Source organism: Lagenorhynchus albirostris, chromosome 9, assembly GCF_949774975.1.
Source record: "Lagenorhynchus albirostris chromosome 9, mLagAlb1.1, whole genome shotgun sequence".
In the NCBI taxonomy this organism is placed as follows: domain Eukaryota; kingdom Metazoa; phylum Chordata; class Mammalia; order Artiodactyla; family Delphinidae; genus Lagenorhynchus; species Lagenorhynchus albirostris.
Window position 1 is genome coordinate 104,160,010 of NC_083103.1, and position 24,048 is coordinate 104,184,057.

General features: G+C 40.8%; 1 protein-coding gene and 1 long non-coding RNA gene across 2 annotated transcripts in view; one reads left to right on the top strand and one right to left on the bottom strand.

The window, feature by feature from the left end:
• The window catches only part of PRDM10 (PR/SET domain 10), an 85,502-nt gene that overhangs the window by 39,003 nt on the left and 22,451 nt on the right, over positions 1-24,048 (bottom strand). The window contains exons 2-4 of the mRNA XM_060160791.1: positions 16,136-16,317; positions 13,578-13,742; positions 11,053-11,112 (exon numbers count right to left, since the gene is read on the bottom strand). Of these exons, the coding sequence (XP_060016774.1) occupies positions 11,053-11,112; positions 13,578-13,742; positions 16,136-16,204 (294 nt within the window). The 5' untranslated portion in view covers positions 16,205-16,317. The remainder of the gene's footprint in view (positions 1-11,052; positions 11,113-13,577; positions 13,743-16,135; positions 16,318-24,048) is intronic.
• LOC132526446 (uncharacterized) lies at positions 238-23,675 on the top strand. The gene is made up of 5 exons (XR_009542575.1): positions 238-433; positions 1,873-2,126; positions 3,760-3,838; positions 6,370-6,417; positions 23,529-23,675. It is a non-coding gene; the product is annotated as an uncharacterized LOC132526446 (long non-coding RNA).

Consider the following 24,048-nt stretch of genomic DNA (forward strand, 5'->3'; position numbering starts at 1 on the left):
AAGTTCTCACCTTCTAAATAAGCAGCCTCGGGATATATACCACTCATATCCCTCTGATGCAAGTGCATTTCTCCTGCTCCGTTAGCACCATTACTCATACTCAAGCCATGCCCTCCCCCTGTTCAACAAGTAAGACACGTGTTTGGAAGTGCCTACTCCCTTTTTTCTTTGTCTTTCCTCGCCTAAAATGCTCTTCCCTCGGCAACCGTCTAAACTCCGTCCTCGTCGTCCGCTTTCTCTGGGAACAGCGTCCGCTCTCTGCTCTGACCTTCTGCAGCCCCTGGAGTCACAGAATCCCACCCAGCGACACCGCCCAGCCTGGGCTTCACGTTTCCTCACACTGCCCACCAGGCAGCCCGGATGGTTCTGGAACAGCTCAGGGATGTTCCCGTGGAGTCAAGACCTCCCCGACTTCCCTCTCGAGTTACACCAAGTAAGTGCCCCCTCTGTGCCACATGAAGACAGTTCCTCCAGTACTTCAAGACCCAAACCCCTAATGCACTGACCCATTGCTCACGGTCCTGCCGTGTCCATTCACCCCTCAGCGGATCCCCATCAGCTTGCACCAGCGTTTACTGGAGACCGCCACGTCCTAGCGCTCCCCATTTGGAAGTGGCAGGTCCTCTTGTCTGCTCAAAGAGCGCTACTGAACCCTTTTTCTCCTGCTCAGGACTTACATAGCTGATTTTTACTTAAATGGCCATGTATCTCTAGTAAATTTCATTTTATTGTCTTTTCTGTTCTTTCAGTCTGCCAAGATTTCAGAATCTTGGTTCTGACATGTCACACCTTAGCTGTTCCTCGTAGCTTTGTCTCCATTGCCAATTCGTGTGCATTTCCCTGGGAGCCCAGCTTGCCTCTCGAACTGTACCTCACGCAAGCAGACCACAGGCTTTGGAGTCAGACAGATTTCGATTAAGATGCTGGCAAGTTAACACACTTCTCTGAACCTGTGTTTCTTTATCTGTAAAATGGGCATGGTAATACATACCTCATAGGTTGTTGTGAGGATTAAGTGGAACAATGTGTATATGAGGCCAGTAGTAGAGTGTCTGGCATTTAGTAAGTGCTTAATATTAATAGATTATTATTATTATCTAAGTTCTTTAAGGACCGAGGTGACAGCATGTATTTCCTTTACAACCTTAAAAGGCTGCTGGCCACATAGCAGGTATCCAATGAAGATTAGTTTGTGGAAATACATCTGGCCCTTTGGGAAGTGACATTCTGCAGCTCTTCAGAGAAACATCCTTTCTCAGTGGTGCATCTAAGAACCTCTCAAACTCTGTAAAGAAACAATATTACAGAATCTGACCTGCCAAGGCAGTTAAAGGTCACTGCCCAACATGGGAAACCCTCAGGCTGAAGAAGGCAGATAAAATCAGTTACCTCAGATAGCACATGCGTGTTTTAACATGCATTCACTTAACCCAGGAGCCAGACTCTTGCATGACATTCCATCTGTAGCTCAGGGCCTTTCAGAAGTGTAGACAGGAGGACAAAATTCTGGGAGGTGCTTCTGCTTCAACTTCAATAACAACAATAAAATGCCCACTGACATGAGGAGCCAACAAGCAAAAGAACAGGGACTTCTGGCAACAGAACTGCATCTGCCACCCCCTCTGCACCCTGATCTGATCGGCTCCCACTTGCTGCCTCAGAGCGCAGCTTCGATATCACCCTTTACTCTAAGCCACTCAGAGCTTATGCCAGCCTTAGTGATGAATGTTATCACACACTGAACAAACCAAAGCATATATCCACCTCCACTCCTCATAAATTCTTTATCTCTTTGCAGAGCCAACCTGAAAGAATGGATTCAGCAATTGGGAGTTAACTCCCATGAAGCTGAGCTGTATTTTTCCCCAACAGATGCTGCTAGAAAGACTGCGGGTCAGGCAAGTTACTGCTGGCTTCTCGCCACTGCTGAGAAAGCTGACATCAAAACAGACGGACAACCTCCTCGTCCCTGGGCTGGAACTCTCCTCAAAGGCTGTGGCAAAGAAAAGGCTTGAAGCCTTCAGCACTTCCTAGAGGGACTGATGCTAAAGCACAGGTGGAACATATACCAGAATCATGCAAGTTACCGTCGAAAAGGGATGGAAAGCGGGGATAATCATTTGTAGGTAAGAGCCGTGTATTTCAGAGAGCAGGGACCTTAACACACAGTAGGAATGCATTACAGGTTTGTTTCACTAATAATTCAAATTCAACTGACATTTACTGCGGTGCCAGCGGAATCTAAATTCCTCTGAGGCCAGATCACTTTACCACCCAGCTCCTAAGTGGCAGAGAGCAAATCCACATTCTGACTCTGCCCTGCTTTCCTACTACATCACAATGGCCCCTGTGGCCTGGAGTCGATTCAAGGAGAAGGTAAACAGCGCATACACCGTGAGTACCCGAGCGACGAGCAACGAGGTAACACACCTGCTCCTGAGGCAACGGCCCGGCAGCAGGGCGGGGAGCCGTGGTGCCAACTTCACTTAGAGGAAAAGATTAGTAACAAAAATAGTTTACGCCCGTTCATTTTGTCACACACGATAAAGCGTGGCGAGAGGAAAAGGAATTTGTTAAACTCTTCCCACTGAACATCACTCTCGGTAATTATTTCTGAAACGACATAATGCATTTCAGTATACAAGTTATCCGAGAGTGAAACATGAAACTACACTGGACAGCAGCAAACACAACAGAATGCTCCGGGTTCCTACTGAGACCAATTATGAGGGCAGCATATTTTCCTCTCAGTGTGTGGGGAGCCACACATGTTCCTTTTCAGAAACAAAGCGGAGACTGTGCTTCTAGGTCTGGAGAGTCCCTTGCCTTCCTTACGGACGAGGGAATGCGTATATGAAAAAGGTTTCAAATGGATTTTGCCACCACTACAGACAATTGAAAAAACAGGCACCTTTTTGCTAAGGATTGAAAAAAAAAGCACCCATCATCTATGTTAAACCCTCACTCTAACTTTCTATCCAGAATCTATCCAGGTCATGGAATTAACTGATAATCACTGAGGTGTTAGAGCCGGAAATAAAAACCGTGCGGGTTGAAAGGAAACTGCAATAAAGACAGATGTTAAGGCAATGGCTGTACTGCCTGTTATGCCGGGTTCACAGAGCTGTCTGAGAACAACTTTTCTTTTGTACAAAACATAAACAGGCAGATTGTTTCTGGAGACTGGAGAAGAGGAAGGGCCCTCTAAGGTGCAAATAGCAACAAAACCTCTAATTAAAATGATACCTTAAAATTAAAGCAACAAAATAACCACTTTCCTTATCAGATTGGCAAAATATTCAAAGAATGCAAATACCCAACGTGGCAAGGGCCTGTGGAAATGGGCGATCTCATACACTGTTGGTGGGAATGTAAACCTTTTCAGCATCTGAAAAGCAATTTAGAAAGTCCTATCAAAATGACTTTCCCATTTATAATGACAAATTTCAAACCTATATCAAATAGAGAGAATAGTATAATACATGTTATGTACCCATCACTTGGCTTCAACAATTATCAACTCAGAGCTCACCTTCCTTCAGCTGTTCTCCCGCCCACCTTCCCCCTCACTCGATTGTTTTGAAGCAAACTTCAAACATTATATATTTTCATCTCTAAGTAGTTCAGTAGATATCTCTACAAGAAAAGGACTTTTATATTTTATTTATTATCATACCTAAAAAATAATCATTCCTTAACATCACCAAATATCCAATTATTGTTAGGATCTCCCCAATTGTCTCATAATTTTTTTTACAGTTGGTTTGTTCAAATCAGGACCCAATCAAGGTCCACGTGCTGCATCTGACTGCTATGTCTCTGAAGTCTCCTTTAATCTGTAAGTTCCATTTCTCTTCTTTTCTTCTGCAATTTGTCTGCTTCCCGCAGTCTAGATGGTGCTAAATGCATCCTTGTGTGTCTTGTAACTTGTTCCACTTTGTTTACTGTGCTTCCTATTAGTTGGCAGTGAAATCTAGAGACTCGATCAGATTCAGGTTCAATTTTGGGGGAGGAATACCTCTTATGTGGAAAAATACAGTGCTGTATGTCAAGAGGAGGTACACAACACCAGGAACCCTATAATGAATGTTCTCTCTTTTTAGTGATATTGACAATGTTCAGGGGGTAAGTTGATCCATTCATTACAAAGTGCCTCATCAGCTTTTTTCTGATGATAGGAGATGAAAAATGGTGAGACTCTAAGCCAGTCGTCTCCCCTTTCTTTATTAGTTGGATGCCTCTGTAATGAAATTTCCCTCATCAAGTGATTGTTTACCTGTGGACACTCGGGGGGAAAGGCTGGATTCTTTCCAGCCATTTACCACTTTTCCTAATAATGTGGTGGTCCCCTAGCAGCCTCAAAAAGTGACCAAAGAGTTATTTCTTTTCATATCAGTATGAACTTGTGGATTTTAAATATATTTAATGTGTTTCAATCTACTGTAGATATTTTTCCTTTTTTATGAGTCAAATTGTCCCATTTTGGCCCCTTCAAGTTAGATCTTGAGTTCCTTCCCAGGACCCCAGAAGAGAAGTTTTTACTCGCTTCCTTGCATTCTGATAAGACAAGATGTTTCAGGCACATCTTGTACATTTTCTGCCCCAGGGCTAGAATCTGTCATTTTTCTAAGTAGCCCTGATTCCTTTTATTGGAAAACTGTAGTTAGAGACTACATCATTGCTACTGGACTGATGACTTCATCTAAACCTTTTCAGTGGCCAGAACTAGAAAACATGTTTTTTAAGAGAAAAAAAAGTCATGAGTTCATACTGATATTCTAATTCAAATTTAGGATTCTAACTTTGTATTTAAAGTGTTTGATTTTTATATTTGTATCTTTTTTCACTTTCACAAAAATCTTGGTTCTTAAATAATTTAAAATGTGACTACCTTTAGTCTCTATCATTTCTCTTTGGGGAATTTATTCTAAGGAAATAATCTGATATGACATCTGTGAGAATGTTCTTCATAGTAGCAAAAAAGAAAGAAAGAAAGAAAGAACATACATATAAAACAATAGATGGAGAATATAAATAATAGTACATCCCCATAATAGAATACTATACAGCCAACAAAAATGATGATGTAGCTTTTCAGGATGTTATTAAAAGAAAAAAATATCATCAAGATGAAAGCTACTTTAAAAGAAAAAAAATATCAAATACACTGGCTAAAATACAGTGAACTATTGAATAAACATATAAAACCCCAAACGAAATATTAGCAGACCAAATCCAAATCCAGACATATATGAAAAGGATCAAATAGAGTTTATTACAGAATGCGAGGCTGGATTAACTTTTAAATATCAATTAATATAATCCACCTTATTAAGAGTAAAGAGAAAAATCTCAACAGATTCAAAAGGAGCATTTGATAAAAATCAACATCCATGAATAATAATCAACATCAATCAATAATAAACACGCATTAAAAACTATAAATAAAGGGAGCTTTCTTAATCAATGTGTTCTTTTTATAAAAATCCTGCACTAGGGACTTCCCAGCAGTCCAGTGGTTAAGACTCTGCGCTTCCACTGCAGGCGGCGCGGATTCGATCCCTGGTCGGGGAACTGAGATCCACAAGCCAAGCCATAGAGTGCAGCCAAAAAAAAGAAAAGAAAATCCTGCACTAAACATCATTCTTAATAGTAAAGTAGTGAAAGTTTTTCCTCTGCGATCAGGAAGGAAAATGAGAAATCTACAAACCTACTAGCACCACCTATGTTCAGTAATGTATTGGAGATCCTAGCCAGCAGACCAAGGGGGGACAAAAGAAGAAATAAAAAATAAAAGATGTAAGTGAGCAAACATAACAAAACAGAAACAGAGTTATAGACAAAGAACAAACAGGTGGCTACCAGAGTATCGGAGGGTGGGGGAAGGAAAGAAATAGTTGAGGCAGATTAAGAGGTACAAACTTCTAGTTGCAAAATAAGTGAGTCATGGGTATGAAATGTACAGTGTGGGGAATACAGTCAGTGAGTAATATCCTTGTGTGGTGACATATCATAACTAGACATCGCGGAATGTATGAAATGTATACAAAAAAATCATTATGTTGTGCAACAGGAACTAACACAGTATTGTCGGTCAATTATACTTCAAAAACAAACATAAAAACTTATAGAAAAAGAGATGCCCCTTGTGGTTACCAGAGGTGGTGGATGGGGGAGGGGGGGATTGGATGAAGGTGGTCAAAGGGTAAAACTTCCAGTTACAAGATAAATAAGTCCTAGGGATGTAATGTACAATGCAATAGATATAATGAACACTGCTGTGTGCTATATGTGAAACTTGTTAAGAGAGTAAATGCTAAGAGTTCTCATCACCAAAAAATATTTTTTCCTATTTGTTTAATTTTGAAGATGACGGATGTTCACTAAACTTATCGTGGCAATCACTGCACGATGTAGGTAAGTCAAAACATTAAGCTGTACACCTTGAACTTATAATACAGTGCTATATGTCAATTATATCTCAATAAAACTGGAAGGAAAAAATCCAGCTTTGGATTTTTTATGCTTATATCAGAAAGAAGGAAAAAAATCCAGTTTTGGATTTTTTTCCTTATATTGGAAAGAAGTAAAAATATCAGTAATCATAGACAACCTGACTATTTATCAAGAAAATCAGAAATAGAACTTAGAAAATAAAATTTTTAAAAAATCATACCATAATTTACAATACCATCAAAAGACACCAAATATCTAGGAATAAATCTATCGAAAAACCTCTACCCAGAAGACAATTTTCAACTTTTATTTAAAACTCAAGGATACTATGATATATAAAATAGATAACCAACAAGGACCTACTGGGACTTCCCTGGTAGTGCAGTGGTTAAGAATCCACCTGCTAATGCAGCAGACACGGGTTTAAGCCCTGGTCTGGGAAGATCCCACATGCTGCGGAGCAACTAAGCCCGTGCGCCACAACTACTGAGCCTGCGCTCTAGAGCCCACGAGCCACAACTGCTGAAGCCCATGTGCCTAGAGCCCGTGCTCTGCAGCAAAGAGAAGCCACCGCAATGAGAAGCCTGCACACCGCAACAAAGAGTAGCCCCCGCTTGCCTCAACTAGAGAAAGGCCGCACGCAGCAACGAAGACCTAACGCAGCCAAACATAAATAAATAAAATAAAATAAAGGACCTACTGTGTAGCACAGGGAACTATACTCAATATCTTGTAATAACCTATAATGGAGGAGAATGTAATAAAAGAATACATATATTTATACATGTATGTATAACTGAATCACTGTGCTGTATACCTGAAACTAATACAACATTCTAAATCAACTATATTTCAATAAAAATTTTAAAAATAAATAAACTCGTGGATAGATCATATTTATAGATTGGAAGACTCAATATTATAAAGATGTCAGTGATTCACAAACTGATCCATAGATGCAACGAAATGCCAGTAAGTTTCCTGCAGGACTTCGGTGGAAACTTCAGGCTGATTCTAAAATGTGTATGGAAAAGCAAAGGGCCAAGAAACTCTTGAAGAAGAACAAAGTGGAGGGAGGATCACACTCCTGGATGTATTATGGTACTTTCATAAAACTGAACACGATATAGCGATAAAAATAGAAGGGAAGGAAACCGCGGGGGCACCCAACAACATGAACAACGTGACTCTCCCACGCAGAATGTTAAACCAAAGAACAAGACAAAAAGGGGAGTTCCCTGCTGGTCTAGTGGTTAGGATTTCGCGCTTTCACTGCCGTGGCCTGGGTTCAGTCCCTGATGGGGAAACTGAGATCCCACAAGCTGAGTGGCAAGGCCAAAATAAAAATTTAAAAAAAAAAAAAAAGACAAAAAGGAAACCATACTAAGGTATTCTGTTCATATAAAGTTCAAAACCATGGAAAACCAGTCTACAGTGTCAGCAGGCAGGAGAGTGTGACCTTTGAGGAGAAGGGAAGGAGAAGTGATTAGGAGAGAGCGTGAGGATGGCTTTTAGGAGATGGTAATGTTCTATTATTTAATCTGGGTGTTGGTTACAGAGTGTGTTCACTTCATGGTATATCATTGCACTATTGCTTATAAGTTTTTGCACTTTTCCATATGTATGTTATAATTTAATTAAAAAGTTTAAAAAACAGTAAGGAAATATGGGGGACATAAAGCAAATTACACAAATAACGTGGAAAAGAATAGATATAAAAATGAGCACAGAGAGAATGTTAGATATAGAAAGCAGAGTCAATATACTCACACTGATATTCCTGGAAAAGTGAACATATCAAATGAAACTGAATAGATCTTCAAAAACCTAATAGATGAAAATGTTCCCGAAAAAGAGTCTTAACCTATACATGAAAAGGACACACCCTGTCCTAGGGAATTCCGATTCAAATGCTGGTGAAGTCATTAGACTTCAAAGAAAAACTTCAAGGATAAAGAAACACTCAAACAGGCATTAAGATAGAAAAGGAATGAGGAAAATAATCAAAATTAGACTCAAGATTTGTATAAATTAAATGCCAGGAGATAATGGAGCAAAAGTCTAAGTAGCTGTGGTTACTGAACAGAACATAAATACATTAGTTACAATAATAATGCAACTAACACCAAACAGTGGGGGAGGAGAGGAGGGGGAGGAAGTGTCAGTGTGCTGATGTCAGGTCATCACAGCAAGAGCTGAGGACACAGGGGACCGGAGCCCAAGGCCGGTTAGGAAACCGTGAGGACTCCAACCTCTTTCCGGTTCACCTCCATTCGCTTTCCTTCTATTACACTCAAGTAAATTTAAGTTTAAAGTATTTAGATTAATAATAGCATTTAGGGCACAATTTTCCCCTGCTTGTTTATCTTTGTCTGTTTTATGTCTGGGAGGAAGTCTAGAATAATAGTTACCAATTGTAAATTAATGAGGATGTTCCTGGGCAGAATTTGTTTGTTTGGGTTTTTTTTTTTTTTTTTTTTGCGGTACGCGGGCCTCTCACTGCTGTGGCCTCTCCCGTCGCGGAGCACAGGCTCCGGACGCGCAGGCTCAGCGGCCATGGCTCACGGGCCCAGCCGCTCCGCGGCATGTGGGATCTTCCCGGACCGGGACACGAACCCGTGTCCCCTGCATCAGCAGGCGGACTCTCAACCACTGTGCCACCAGGGAAGCCCTGTTTGGGTTTTTTAATGTACTTCTCTTTTATTTTGTATTGCTTCAACTTTTTATGAAAAAAAAATCATTACTCCAAATATTAGTGAATGAATTAATCATCTATGAAACACAAAGGCATTTCATTTTATTTTTTTCCTTCCAAGTTGTAAAAATGAATTAAATCTATCCATTGCTTGCTTGGTGGAATCAATAAATATTCACAGAAATGGACATGATTTGTTTTATCAAGAGTAAACTTAATTAGTACAAAATTACTAAAATAAAATAGTAACTCTGCAACAGAACATTTGTGTCTCCCCAAAGTTTATACATATGTCGAAACCTAATCCCCATTGTGACGGTGTTAGGAGGTGGGGCCTCTGAGAGGTGATTAGGTCATGAGGGTAGAGCCCCCATGAATGGGATTAGTGCCCTTATACAAGACTCCAGAGAGCAGCCTCACCCCTTCTGCCATGTGAGGGCACAGCCATCTGTGAACAGGAAGAGGGCTCTCACCAGACAACAAATCTATTGGCACTTTGGTCTTGGACTTCCCAGCCTCCAGACCTGTGAGAAATAAGTTTCTGTTGTTTGTAAGCCACCCCGTGTATGGCATTCTGTTACAGCGGCCCAGATGAACTAAGACAAGTTCTCATTCAAGATGGCAGACCCACAAAATTGTAGGTCACTACCAGTCAGGAATAAATTCAACCATAACTGCTACGATGAAGACTCCTAATTCTCGCTAGATTTCATAAATAATATCAACACAATTACTGTTTATTTTCCAAATTTTAAAATGCAAGTTTCCAAATCACCTACTAAAAAATTTTAAAAGCAGAAAGTGCTTACTAATGAGAGTTTACTTGATAATTACTCATGACACTCAGTGGTATAGCTAAATAACAGTCATACTAGCCAACATGAAAATAAAACTATTTGGATTCACATTCCCTTGAGGGTAAGACTGACAATATCTAGTTTCTGCACCTTCCTTATCACTTTTGCAACCTGGAGGAAAATAACGAAGAAGTCCCTCAAAGTCAAGTAGGATATATTAGAAATATAGATAAAAGGAAAGAAATGTTTTAAAAGAAAACCAAGAAGAATCTCAATTCTCTGAAAGTAGAATGAGGAAGGTTGCCGCTAAATATATATGTAATTTAAGCAGGAATTTTCCCCTAATATTTAAAAATAGATTGTCATACTAAGTAAGTCAGAAAGAGAAAGACAAATATCATATGATATCACTTGTATGTGGAATCTAAAATATGATACAAATGAATTTATTTACAAAACAGAAACAGATACACAAACATAGACAACAAACTTATGGTTACCAAAGGGGAAAGGAGGGGGAGAGATAAATTTGAAGTTTGGGATTAGCAGATACAAAGTACTATATATAAAATAGATAAACAACAAGGTCCTACTGTATAGCACGAGGAACCATATTCAATATCCTGTAATAAACCATAATGGAAAAGAATATGAAAAAAGAATATATATATTATATATATATATAACTGAATCACTTTGCTGTACACCAGAAACTAACACAACATTGTATATCAACTATAATTCAATAATGTAAAAAAAATACCAAGTACTAAAATGTTTCCCAATTTCCATAGACACTTTTGAAACTCAGGATTACTCTTTGGAACTTGAACCAATATCCAGTTGATATGCTTATTTTAACTTAATGCTTAAATTTCCCTGACAAATCATTTTTTTATTACCACGCTATTGCAATGTATACTGGTTCCAGTGTGTTAGTGTCATGTCCTGCTTTGTTTTCATTAATGGACATTGAGAATATTCTAAACACATGAGAAATAGACATCCAGAGAATGCACAGTACAGAGGGTTGGGGGCATTCCAGGGAAGGGTAACTTCAGTATTACCCACAATCAACAAAAAGGCAAAAAAGCAACTCATTACCTGCTGAGCTGTAGCATCCTGTTGGACATAAGCTACCTGGCCTGGGTCTGTAAACAGCGTCTAAACAAACAACAACAAAAACTTATCAATAGATCGTTAGACAGCTCATCTACACAGGAAAAATTATACTACTGCTAAGCACCAATTCTTGAGAGAGTTAACTACCAAATAGCTAGTAATAATCTTTCGTTAACAAAGAAGATAAAGATAGTACTCTTACATTTTGCTAAAGCCTTTCATCCAGATGGCTCCAAAGAGATTGTGAAAGCTAACCATCTCTATTGGCTAACATACTTCATACTTCAGGAGTTTACTCTAAAGCAAAGTCTCTCCTGAGACTGAATGCCACACTTGATTAAAAAGGCATGCCATGAACAAGGGGGCATGCATTCAACACGTAACACTCTATCACAGGAGTAGACTTGCAATTAAATGAAAATAGTTGGAGATATACCGGCAAACAGAAGAGTACTGTATTCCCAAGGATTACAATTCTTTCAAATATAAATGCACACTCATTATCACAAGAGAAGTAGAAGGAAAATAAATTGAATTTAATGTTCCACAGATTCTGTTTTGGATAAAAGCCAGTAAAATCATAATTTTAAAAGTTCTGATTATAAACACATAATTTGGGCCATGGTGCAGCAAAGATAAATGGGGAAGGAAAATCTTCAGAATGATTTTAGCCAGGGTACCACAGAAAATCTCCAGTCCAGAGAAGTATTCTTTCTGAGAGACTTTAATTTGCGCGAGGCTTTAGCAAACCTATGGGCATAAGAACTAAGGTTAAGTGTTGATTCCAGAGAACCGTAAAAGAGAATTTCAGCCAGTGTCAGATTTCTTATATTTGACAATAAAAAAAATTATCATAATTCAGACATTTAGTAACACAGTAATGAACCAAAAGTTGGTCACAGGACATTCTTCACATAATCTACATGCACTTATTTTAATACAGCTAGGGGACTAAAACTAAGAAAGGACATTCCAAAAGTACCATCTGACTATTAGGCAAGTTCATCTTTATGTAGATTTGAAAGGTATTTATTAGGTGGGTCCCATGTCTTCTTGGGAGTGATTTGAGTCTCTTGATTAAATATTGCATGAGGGCAAATTTTTATTACCAGGATCCTACTATAAACCATGGAACTGATTTCTCTTTTAATGTGTTTAAAAGTGCTTTGTACACTGTAAAGTGCTGACAATACAAACTAACATTTTTTTTAAATATTTATTTATTTTGGCTGCGCCAGGTCTTAGTTGTGGCACACAGGATCTTTTTAGTTGCAGCATGCAGACTCTTAGTTGCAGCATGCGTGCGGGATCTAGTTCCCTGACCAGGGATCAAACCTGGGCCCCCTGCATTGAGAGCGTGGAGTCTTACCCACTGGACCACGAGGGAAGTCCCATACAAACTAACATTTATATATTGGGGAATATTCGTGTCATGCATTTGGAAACTAAAATTCAGAGTCACTGGCAAAAAAACGAAAGTAGCTGTAATCGTACAGTTTTTACCTGTGCTTCTATTACAGGTCTACACATCAGTCAGTTATTAGTAAATAGCAGTTAATAAGCTAGTAGGATCCCTCGTTTAACTGAAAAAATCTGCATGTGCATGTTTTCACTGATCTGTCTTGATTAAGTTACCATGTTTGGCCTGGTTGTTGATACCTTAGGAAAAGTAAAAGCTGATAATCTTGTTAATAAAATCAATCAGGAACTTCGCTAGTGGCACAATGGTTAAGAATCCACCTGCCAATGCAGGGGACACAGGTTCGAGCCCTGGTCCAGGAAGATCCCACATGCCGCAGAACAACTAAGCCCGGGAGCCACAACTACTGAGCCTTCGCTCTAGAGCCCGCGAGCCACAACTACTGAAGCCCAAGCACCTAGAGCCCATGCTCCACAGCAAGAGAAGCCACTGCAATGAGAAGCCCACGCACCACAACACAGAGTAGCCCTTGCTGGCTTCAACTAGAGAAAGCCCGGGCTTAGCAATGAAGACCCAACACAGCCAAAAATAAATAAATTTATAATTAAAAAAAATCAATATCGGGCTTCCCTGGTGGCGCAGTGGTTGAGAATCCACCTGCCGATGCAGGGGACACGGGTTCGTGCCCCGGTCCGGGAAGATCCCACATGCCGCAGAGCGGCTGGGCCCATGAGCCATGGCCTCTGAGCCTGCGCATCCGGAGCCTGTGCTCCGCAACGGGAGAGGCCACAAGAGTGAGAGGCCCGCGTAATGCAAAAAAAAAAAAAAAAAAAAATCAATATCAATAGTCAGTTGGGGAAAGAACTCATTCGAGGTTAGTGCTCTAACTCCTTATTACATTTAATTTAAATAAATAAACCATATCTTCCTCTGCCCAGTTGGTTATAAGCTCCTTGAGAGCATAAATCTTATATGAATATTTCCTGTATCACCAGCAAATAGCACAGTGACTGGCAGAGAGTAAACCTAAGTAATTGGTGAATTAACTGATTAACAAACAAACTATAAACCACAGTCCTTCACATGCCTGCGCAGCTTCCACGGGATGGATGTAGACCAGCGTGTGCTCCGGACCATCCACTGACGCGTAAGAGGCACCATCTGCCGTGTACACCACCTGCTGTGGTGGACGGACCTGGTCATCGGTGTAGACAATCTGGGCCACAGTTCCAGCGTCTGGAACAAAATGCACCTGGGGCAAAAAAAAAAAAAAAAAAAAAAAACCAGCAAGTATGTAGCAACCACCCTTGTGGAACAAAACCTGTCTCACAAAGACGCAGGACTGACCGAGAACATTACACACTTGCATTTCTAAAAGATCCCCACTGAAAGGAGAACTCAACTGATACGCCTTCATCTATGCTGAGTTAGTGACTTGGCAACAGGATCCAAGGACCTTGTCACTGACGTATTGCTCAATATTAGGCAACTGATTTAAAGTTCCCTTTGCCTCAAATGTCCAATGCAGGTATCTCTTTCGGGGAGTACTGACAGGGTGGTTCACTGACCCTGGAAATGTGACAGAAGATGCGTGGTTGACAACATTACCGAACTACAAAATACAAATTATTTGTAATGTGAAAAAAAAGTCAAGATTCAAAAACCAGTTGCTTTCAACACATCGTAAGAATTCTACTTTATAACTAACAGTGCCTTTTGGCAAACACATTAAAACAAGGTCACTTTCTTTCCTACAAATTCTTTCATACTCCAAGGCCGGTCTGGAGGCGAGTCGGTAAACGTTTGCTGACTCGGTGAATGTAACAGAACTCTCCCTTGCCAACTAGGTAACAATACAAAAAATTCTAAGTGAGTACTTTTAAGGGGTTTTGGACAACTATTTCAGTTGTCACCAGGAGAGATAATTTTCTATCTACCAAGAACTAAATCAGAAACTGGATTCTGTAAAGTGCTTTCGAGTAGTCAGCTTTGGAGGTTCTTGAAGGCTGGCGTACAGCCTAGTATCTGATATTGAAGGTACAAAGCAGATGGTCAAAGAACACATTTGGGAGAGAAATAGTTTATGGGCTGATATTGAAGTTAGACCCTCTTAGGTCGGATTCCTTCCTCTTACACTGTCTTGGCTTTAGACCTAACTTTTTTATTTCAGTTTTTTTCCAGTGGAGAATAGTAGATCCCGAAGATGACATAAGCTAATTCAATCCCCAGAAAGAAAAATGGAGACCCAGTGAAGTCAAGCACCACATAAGTAAAACAAACCTCCACTTCTATACTAAGCGCTTAGTCCAGCTTCTACATAAATCTGCTTTGCCCATGAAGATACAGTTTGCATCCCTACAAGAATTAGGCTTCTAAGATATTTGCGCAGTTTTAAGTGCTGCAAAATAATTTTGTGAGTTTAGATTTGCTCATTGACATCAAAATCTTGAACTAGTTTCAATGCTTATAAAAGAAAAAATAAAATTTCCTTAAGAGTTATCCAAACTCTTCAACTTGGTCTTCAACACCCAGTACTGGGCTAAATCAGAATTCCTGGTCGGGAGAAGGAACAGTGGGAGGAGGGGGGCAATAAAGGGTGCTGAGCTCTGCCTTCTACCATCTGGTTACCCACAAATGTGGACACTATTTATTAATGAACTACATTTTTGTTCATAAACAAAATACACCAAAATATATAGCTACATGAAAGTAGCCTTCCAAATAGTTTCCATGAGAACCAAAACAGCATTCTCAATTATTCTGCTGGAAGCATCTCTGGAACTGTTTTGCTCAGTATTCAAACTCAGACTTTCAAATCATACCAGGTGATCAATTTTATGTATTGTAAATTTGTTATATTGCTTAAATTAAATAAGATGTGTATATTTGAAGGTTTCAATGTTAATTTTCTGATTTGGGTAATAATACTATGGTTATATAATTTGATGAAAATTTAATTAAAATTACATATATATTATAATGCTTTAAAATGAAGTGTTATACTTTGGTCACATGTAAACACGGCTCCCTATAAGTGCTGACTCTTCTCAAAATTCAAATGCATACCAAAAATGCAGAGGTTCGCCTTTGCTAAGAATAGTCAAAAGAACGTGTAGCTGGTTAGGGTAGCAATTTGAAAGGCAGAGATCACTGGTTACAGCAGCATCTGAATAAGCGCCTAACCTCCAGAGCTGTGGATTCAATGGGACAACTTTCAATTAGAGGTTTACATCCTGAATTTGAGAAGAAAAGGAAAAGCCCCTCACTTTACAGGCATACCTTTGTACTTCATTACACATGAAGAAACAAAACCCTTTCCAGGATAACATAAAGAAAACCTCCAGTTTGAAGCTTTCAGCACCAATACCATGTAATAAAACGGAGCAGTGAAGTGGATTATGACAATAAAAGAGGGGAAAGGCAGAGAAGCCATGAGTGGTATGTAGCTCCGCAAAATCACAGCACCCCACGTTGCTGGAGCGTCCAAGGTGCTGAAACGCTGCCCGCTCCTTCTGCACCAGCTCTGCAAGTCAGCTTCCTCCCAACCACTCATCACTGCATAGGAGCTTCTATTTCTCTAGCTGTCAGCAAACTGTACCAACTAAAAAACTGCTGCCAATGCCCAGCTGGAAGACCACTCTTCACCTGTGCGGCATTCTCCTCATGCTCTGCAGCCGGAGGCCACACGTGTGAGCTTTCATCTTTGGAATCCATCCTTTCTTTGCTGGACAGCGTCCTGGGCACCTAGAGCAGCTCGGGGTGAAGGACAGTCATCTGCCTACCACGTGAGTGTTCATCAAGGACAAAAAGGCCTCTCTGCAACGTGCCTGAAAAAAGAGAGAAAAGGACCCAAGACTTTAACTAAATGAATGCATTTTAATAAATTACAGTTTCAACCACAGAAAGGGGGGAAAAAAGCTTTGTGAAAGATTACACACCTGGGCAAAAAGGTAAAAATGAAGAAATTATTTGGAATAATGATGCAATGTATTGCATACTTGCTCTGCTCTGGGCACAGTTAGGTGGATGGAACCTTCATCACAAATGCTGACGGCAGTCCTCTTAGCTCTCCTGAGAAGGATGAGGCCCCCAGATGCTAAATGCAGGGAAGTGCTGGGTTCACACCAAGACTCGCTGCTGCTCGGCCAGCTCGTCCCTCCCTTGCACACTTGTTTAAAATATTTTATTTATTTATTTATTTATTTATTTATTTAGGTTGTGTCAGATCTTAGTTGCAGGCACACGGGATCTTCACTGAGGCACACAGGCTCTTTCTTGCAGCACTCAGGCTTCTCTCTAGCTGTGGAGTGCGGGTTTTCTCTTCTCTAGTTGTGGTGCGTGGGCTCTGTAGTTTGCGGCACTCAGGCTCTCTCGTTGAGGCGCGAGAGCTCAGTAGTTGTGGCGTGCAGGCCTAGTTGCCCCAAGGCATGAGGGATCTTAGTTCCCCAACCAGGGATCGAACCCAAGTCCCCTGCTTTGGAAGCCGATTCTTTCCCACTGGACCACCAGGGAAGTCCCTACACACTTGTTTAGACACTGACTTCCTATACCACCAACTCAAAATGAACAGCAGAATAATAAAAGTCACAAAACAAGGAAAAACTGGCAGGCAGAGGGAGCTGAATTTTCTGGGCCACAATTTGGTGAATACAAATATAAACTCTGCTTCCCATTGGGTCCATACAGGGGTGATGAGTGAGCAATCAAACATCAACTAAACATCAATGCGCACAAAATTTACGTCTTGAAACATTATTATTTTCCAAAATAGATGTTTTAATCAATCTTCCCTTCTGATGATGATAAAACACTGACATTTTAAAGGTCACGTGAGATCTGCTGTTTATCAGGGCAGCCAGGCCTGATACACCTCCTCCCACCAGCCCATTAAATAGCAGAACAGGAAAGGCCAAACTGCTCAGAACACCATTCAACTAAAGGTCAGAAAGACCACTGCCCAGGGATTACGCTGGTGGTCCCGTGATTAAGGCTCTGCCTTTCAATGCAGGGGGCGTGGGTTCGATCCCTGGTCAGGGAACTAAGATCCCCGGTGCCTTGGGGTGTGGCCAAAAAATTTAAAAAATAAATAAATTGCACATCTCTTAAAAAAAAAAAAAAGACCACTACCCAGAACCCAGCCAGAATTTTCTCCATTGTTAATGGAAATAAGCTGAGAAACATTCTTAGGCTACACATGCTCCAACCTCTGAACCAGAATAAGGCCTATAGAAGAAAAAAAAGAAACTGGAACACCCAATGTCAGGGCCTAAGTCTGGGATACAGGAAAGCCACGTCCAAACAGCCTGGGAACCTCTTTGGAGCCACTGAGGAACCTGCTCCTGCTTGGCTGCAACGCTACCATCCTTACCCCTGCCCGAAGGCACCCCACCACACACACGCTCGCCCTGCACACACTCGTCCTGGAAAAGATGCCCGTGTCGCCAACAGGTGACTATATAAGCAAAGGGGCTGGGGGCACACTCTCTGGAGAAATGGAAATGTTCTCTATCCTGCATCTAGACTGGGGGGTGGTTACGTGGGGAATTCATGTGTCAAAAGTCATCAACCTATTCAATTAAAATATGTGCATTTCATCATGTGTAAATTATACCCTATAAAGTTGTCTTTAAAAAAAAAAAGCATGACTTCCTTATATAATGGTACTATCTAAGCATAGTAAAAAGGTGGTCAGAGTGAGTTGCACAGTATGTGAATTATACCTCAACAAAACTTATATTTTTTAAAAAAGGAATAAAAATATTAAGAAACTTAGGAATAAATGTCACCAACAATATAAAGATCTATAGGAAGAAAATCACAAAATTGTACAAAAGGACATAAAAGGCTCAGTATTACAAAATCATAAAATGTTCCACATCAGAAGTGTTTTTAAAAATTTTTTTATTTTTTAATAATTTCAGACAGAAAAGCAGCATAAATAGTACAAAGAATTCCTGTACTTCTTCACTCAGGTTCCCCAAATGGTAACATTTTACCATGCTTACGTTATTATTCTCTCTCCTTCTCTCTCCCTCTCTCTCTTTTGTTTTTTTAACTTGAACTATTTGAGAGTAAATTGCAGACACAAAGCCCCTTTACTACTAAATTCTTAAGTGTCTGTTTCCTAAAAACAGGACATTTTCTCACGTAACCACAGTACTATCACAATCAGGACGTTAACATGAAAACAGTACTATTACCTAATTTACAGACCACATTCAACTTCTGCCAATTGTCTGATTACCGTCCTTTGCAGAGAAGGAAACCCCTTTTTTCTGGCCCAGGATCCAATCTGGCATCGCACACGGTGCGTCCCGCGGACACGTCCCGTCTGTCCCCTCTGATTGGGAACAGTCCCCAGTCTTTCCTAGTTCTCCACGGCCTTGACATTTTGGAAATGCAGAGGCCATTTGTTTTTCAGAAGGTCCCTCAATTTGAGTTTGTCTGATGTCTCTTCATGGTTAGATTCAGGACATGTATTTTCAACAGGAATTAATACCACAGAAGAGATGTTATGCTTTTCCCATACAGGAATTTGAGATTTTTTTTTTTCCAACTTAGTTTGTCAATTGTACAATCACTCAAGTGCACAAGGGGACGCAGCGAGGAGCCAGGCAGGCTCACCCCTCACGCTCTGGAAACACAACAGCCCAGAGTGCCTTTCTTATTTGTTTTCATTTCTAGAAAGGTGCTTATTATTTCTCTCTACCTGGAATCCCTTATCCATTCTTCAGAATCAACCCATACCATCAATTTGTTATCTATTCTTCCAAAGATATTTTATGCATATACAAGCAAAATTTAAACATTCCATGCCTCTGCAACCACACACAGCAGCACGCTATTGATTCTATACAAAGCAGCATCTCTTTTAAACCTTATTTATTCCATATAATATCATACCCTTTACATTGTTCCATATCCATATAGCATTTCCTCATTCGTTATTACAGCTGCATCATTTCATTATATGAATATATCATAATGTATTTAATCTTGTGTTGATAAACAGGTTGTTTTTAATCTTTTGTGATGAATGCGTTTGGACATACAATGTGCTATACCTTGAATTCTTTTGAAGTCTCTGAGGGATAATTTGGAGTCAGTTACAGTGGCTGTATGACTGTAGAGTAACTATCAGTTTCTGAACTCCAGCACTGGGGCTGTCCTCTCCCTGTGCCTAGCGTGCGAGGGCCCAGGGGACACATCTGTGCAGAGGCAGAAGTCAGTACAAGAGGCAGAGTGGCTACGAGCTTGGGCTCTGGACCTGGATTTCGGTAGCAATTCTGTGACTTAACTGACCTCAGGCAAAGCAAGGACAGTCTCTAAATCCCTCTCCTTCTCTGTAAAATCGGGATCATAAGCTTATTGACAGAACATGAAATAATGCACATAAAATGCTTAGCACAATGCCTGCTCCATGATAAACACTCACACATTAGATTTTTTAAAAAGGTTCGATCATATTGCATTTTTCTGTCTAAATGTCTACCTCCCCGTCTCAACTCGAAGTTCCTTCAGGTCAAGGAATATGAGTAACTCTAGATCTGTCGTGTGGCATGTCCTTGATCATTTGTACAGATCGGTCGCAGTGGGAAGAGAGAAGACACCTGATCCCAATGGGGGTGTCCAGGGATGACTTCTCAGAGAAGGTGAATCTTCAAGGATGAACAGGAACAAGAAAGAAGAGATGGGAAGGGACAGGATATTTACTCTAGACTGAAATACCTTTTTTCTAATCTTACCAAAATAAGGAAGTATACATTACATGACATAAAATACCAGAGACTGCAGAAGGCAAGGATAAAGGGGGAGAAAAAAATGAAAATAACTACCTGGCAGATGGGAGCAAAATAACAGAACAGTTCATCGACACATAGGAAAGCCTGCTAGTAAAATTTAGCAATACAGATGTGAAATACTGCCCACAGTGGCAGCTCCCAATAATTTTAGAATACTGTTAGCACATAAAGAAGCCCAAGATGGTGAAAACTCTTGGACTTCCCTGGTGGTCCAGTGGTTAAGAATCTGCCTGCCAATGCAGGGGACATGGGTTTGAGCAGTGGTCTGGGAAGATTCCACATGCTGCAGGGCAACTAGGCCCATGTGCCGCAACTACTGAGCCTGCGCTCTAGAGCACGTGAGCCACAACTACTGAGCTCACGTGCCACAACTACTGAAGCCCGCGTGCCTAGAGCCTGTGCTCCGCAAGAAGAGAAGCCACTGCAATGAGAAGCCCGCGCACCGCAACGAAGAGTAGCCCCCGCTAGCCACATCTAGAGAAAGCCCGCGGGCAGCAACGAAGACCCAGCACAGCCAAAACAAAATTAAATTAAATTAAAAGGGCTTCCCTGGTGGCGCAGTGGTTAAGAGTCCATCTGTTAATGCAGGAGACACGGGTTCAAGCCCTGGTCCGGGAAGATCCCACATGCCGTGGAGCAACTAAGCCCGTGCGCCACGACTGCTAAGCCTGCACTCTAGAGCCCACGTGCCGCAACTACTGAAGCCCGCATGCCGTAACTAGAGAAAGCCCACACACAGCAACAAAGACCCAACGCAGCCAAAAACAAAATAAATAAATAATTTATTTTAAAATACATTATAAAAAAATTAAACTAATAAAAGATGGTGAAAATCCTTTAATTCAAAAAGTGTCTGGAATCTAAAGCAGTGATACAGAATACCCAGTTCTTGTTCTTTAAGATATATTGATACTTATAAGACCTACTGAGCTCCTGTAACTGATAAACTATTCAAAACAGTGTGACATTCTGCAATTATTTATTGTTTAATAAATTGTTCAAGAAAACTGAATTTTAGGTATGACTCCGCTACTAAGTCACTTTAAAATCCTCTAGCATCAGCTTCCTTAACTGTAAAACGAGAGTATAAAGTGGTTTCTAGCCTTAAGCTTAGATGGGAAGCAGCAGAGTATAGTAGAAAATCCACAGACTCTGAGTTGAACATCCGGGCTTCCCCAATGACTCAGCTACTCAGTAGTTACATCCTTCGGCCAAATCTCTTAAACACCTTGAGCCTCGATACTATCCTATGTAAAATGGATATGATAATTACCTACTGGTGTTACAGTGAGGGTTACATGATATATGTAAAAATCCCAGGCACAGATTTAGCACATGGTAGTGCTCAAATGTGTCAACTTTCATATTTTACTGATGAGCTATAAGAGCTTCAGAATTTTCAAAACATTTCATATTTTTAAATTTTATTTATAAATTTATTTATTTATTTTTGGCTGTGTTGGGTCTTCGTTGCTGGGCACAGGCTTTCTTTAGTTGCGGTTTGCAGGGGCTACTCTTTGTTGTGGTGCGCGGGCTTCTCATTGCGGTGGCTTCTCTAGTTGCAGAGCGCGAGTTCTAGGCGCACAGGCTTCAGTAGTTGTGGCACACAGGCTCAGTAGTTGCGGCTCACGGGCTCTAGAGCACAGGCTCAGTAGTTGTGGTGCACGGGCTTAGTTGCTCCATGGCATGTGGGATCTTCCCGGACCAGGGCTCGAACCGTGTCCCCTGCATTGGCAGGCGGATTCTTAACCACTGTGTCACCAGGGAAGTCCTCATAGTTTTATAAACCTAGCAATTTATCAAATAACCAATGCCCTGTACCTGAACTTTCTTCATAGCAAGGCTTGTCATATTTGATTTCCTTTTTTATTATTACTTTTTTTTTTTTTTTTTTGCGGTACGTGAGCCTCTCACTGATGTGACCTCTCCCACTGCGGAGCACAGGCTCCGGACGCGCAGGCCTAGCGGCCATGGCTCATGGGCCCAGCTGCTCCATGGCATGTGGGATCTTCCCGGACCGGGACACGAACCCGTGTCCCCTGCATCGGCAGGCGGACTCTCAACCACTGTGCCACCAGGGAAGCCCTATTATTACTTTTTTAACTGCACAATTTATAGAACCCTGTTGATCTTGATTTATGGGCGAGGCGGAAGGATGATTCCAGGAACTGCCTCAGCACTGTCCAACAGGCAAGTGCTGACAGGCTCTGTGAGCTAGGGACAGACTTCCTCCGCTCGTCTTCTTGACCTGAAAGAACCCGAGATCCACAAGCTGTACCTTGTCTAGAAAATGGCCACCTACCTTCCTTCTTTCACCCACTGTCTAAAATGTTAGAGACTTCATTTCCAGGAAGAGAAGCATTTCTATCCTTTCTAGATTTCATTCAACAAATATTTATTAAATACTTATTAAAAACAAATATTTATTAAACGTGCCAGATACTGTTCTAGGTCCTGTATATATACATATACGTTACATATGTTACATATTATATATATATATATATAAAAATGAATGGTGTTATATAATTGAAAGTAGGAGCTATAGCATCAGACAAATCTGGGTTCTATGCCCCCAAATCTACCATGTCCTTACTAGGTGTGATGTCAGTAAGCCACAGACTAATCCTCAGTCTCCTCGTTGGAAAATCCAAATTATCTGCCCGGCATGGCTGTTGTTAAGACTTAACAGTCTGCATTTCATCAAGTCTCTAATGCACTTTTTTTCACCTGTTAACACTTCTGAATGAGGGGTCTATTTTACAACACTGGTGTCCCACCGTCGCTCTCACCCAGGTGGCAGGGAGGCTGTGGATGCCCTGCCTGCGTGTGTGACCTTGCTCACAGCCCTTCATTAGTTCTGTCCTCGCTTCACTGAGTCATGTGTGTTGTGAGCACCAGACACCCTGCGTGTAACTGCCATTTTAAATGCAAAAAGATGACACTGTAATTTGGCATTAAAACTGAAAGGCACGGGAACAGCAGCTGGGCACAAATTTGATTAGGGAAGCAAATATCCATCACTGGAAAAATGACCTTGCCCAACAAACCTATGGGACTTGGGTATAAGAGACAGCGTCGTGAATGATGCTGCTTTGTGCAATGTTATTACTGAGATACGTGGAAAGACAGGCCTGCCACAGGCTGAATAAAAAAACACCGGGATCAGAACTCCCAGAATGGGTACAGGCTGTTTGGAGGAGATTCCTGGTGACAGCAGTGTGCTCTCTTTTCAGAAATGCTGTGTCCCCAGCACTCTTGATGGTACAGAGACATCGATGACCCTGAGCCAAAAGTGATTCTGAAGAGTCAGCCTCTGAAAGCAACAACATTTTAGGAATATCTTAAACAATTCATTTCACTTATATTTTCCCTTTTATGTATGCACGAGTGATGTGATAAAAATCTATGACTAAATAAATCTAAAAGAGCTCTTTCAACAAGTATCTAATAAAAATTCTAAGTACCAAAAAGCACTTGAAGCAGAGTGTAATTGGCAAGGCTTTTTCCTTTTGTAATGATACATAAAATAATTGTTGTTTCTTACCACCAACATCTTAGATTCAAGACAACATGATAGCATTTGGGATCACGTAGCATAATGACGAACATTCGAGAAATGGTAGCAATTCTTTTCATGCTTTGTGAACATCGAGCATAAAAGGTTGAGCAAGAGCTCTGCTCGCACGGAGTTCACAGTCTAGTGGGAGGGATGGGCAGCTGGCTTCCCAGCTCACCGGGGATGCCTGCGTGGTA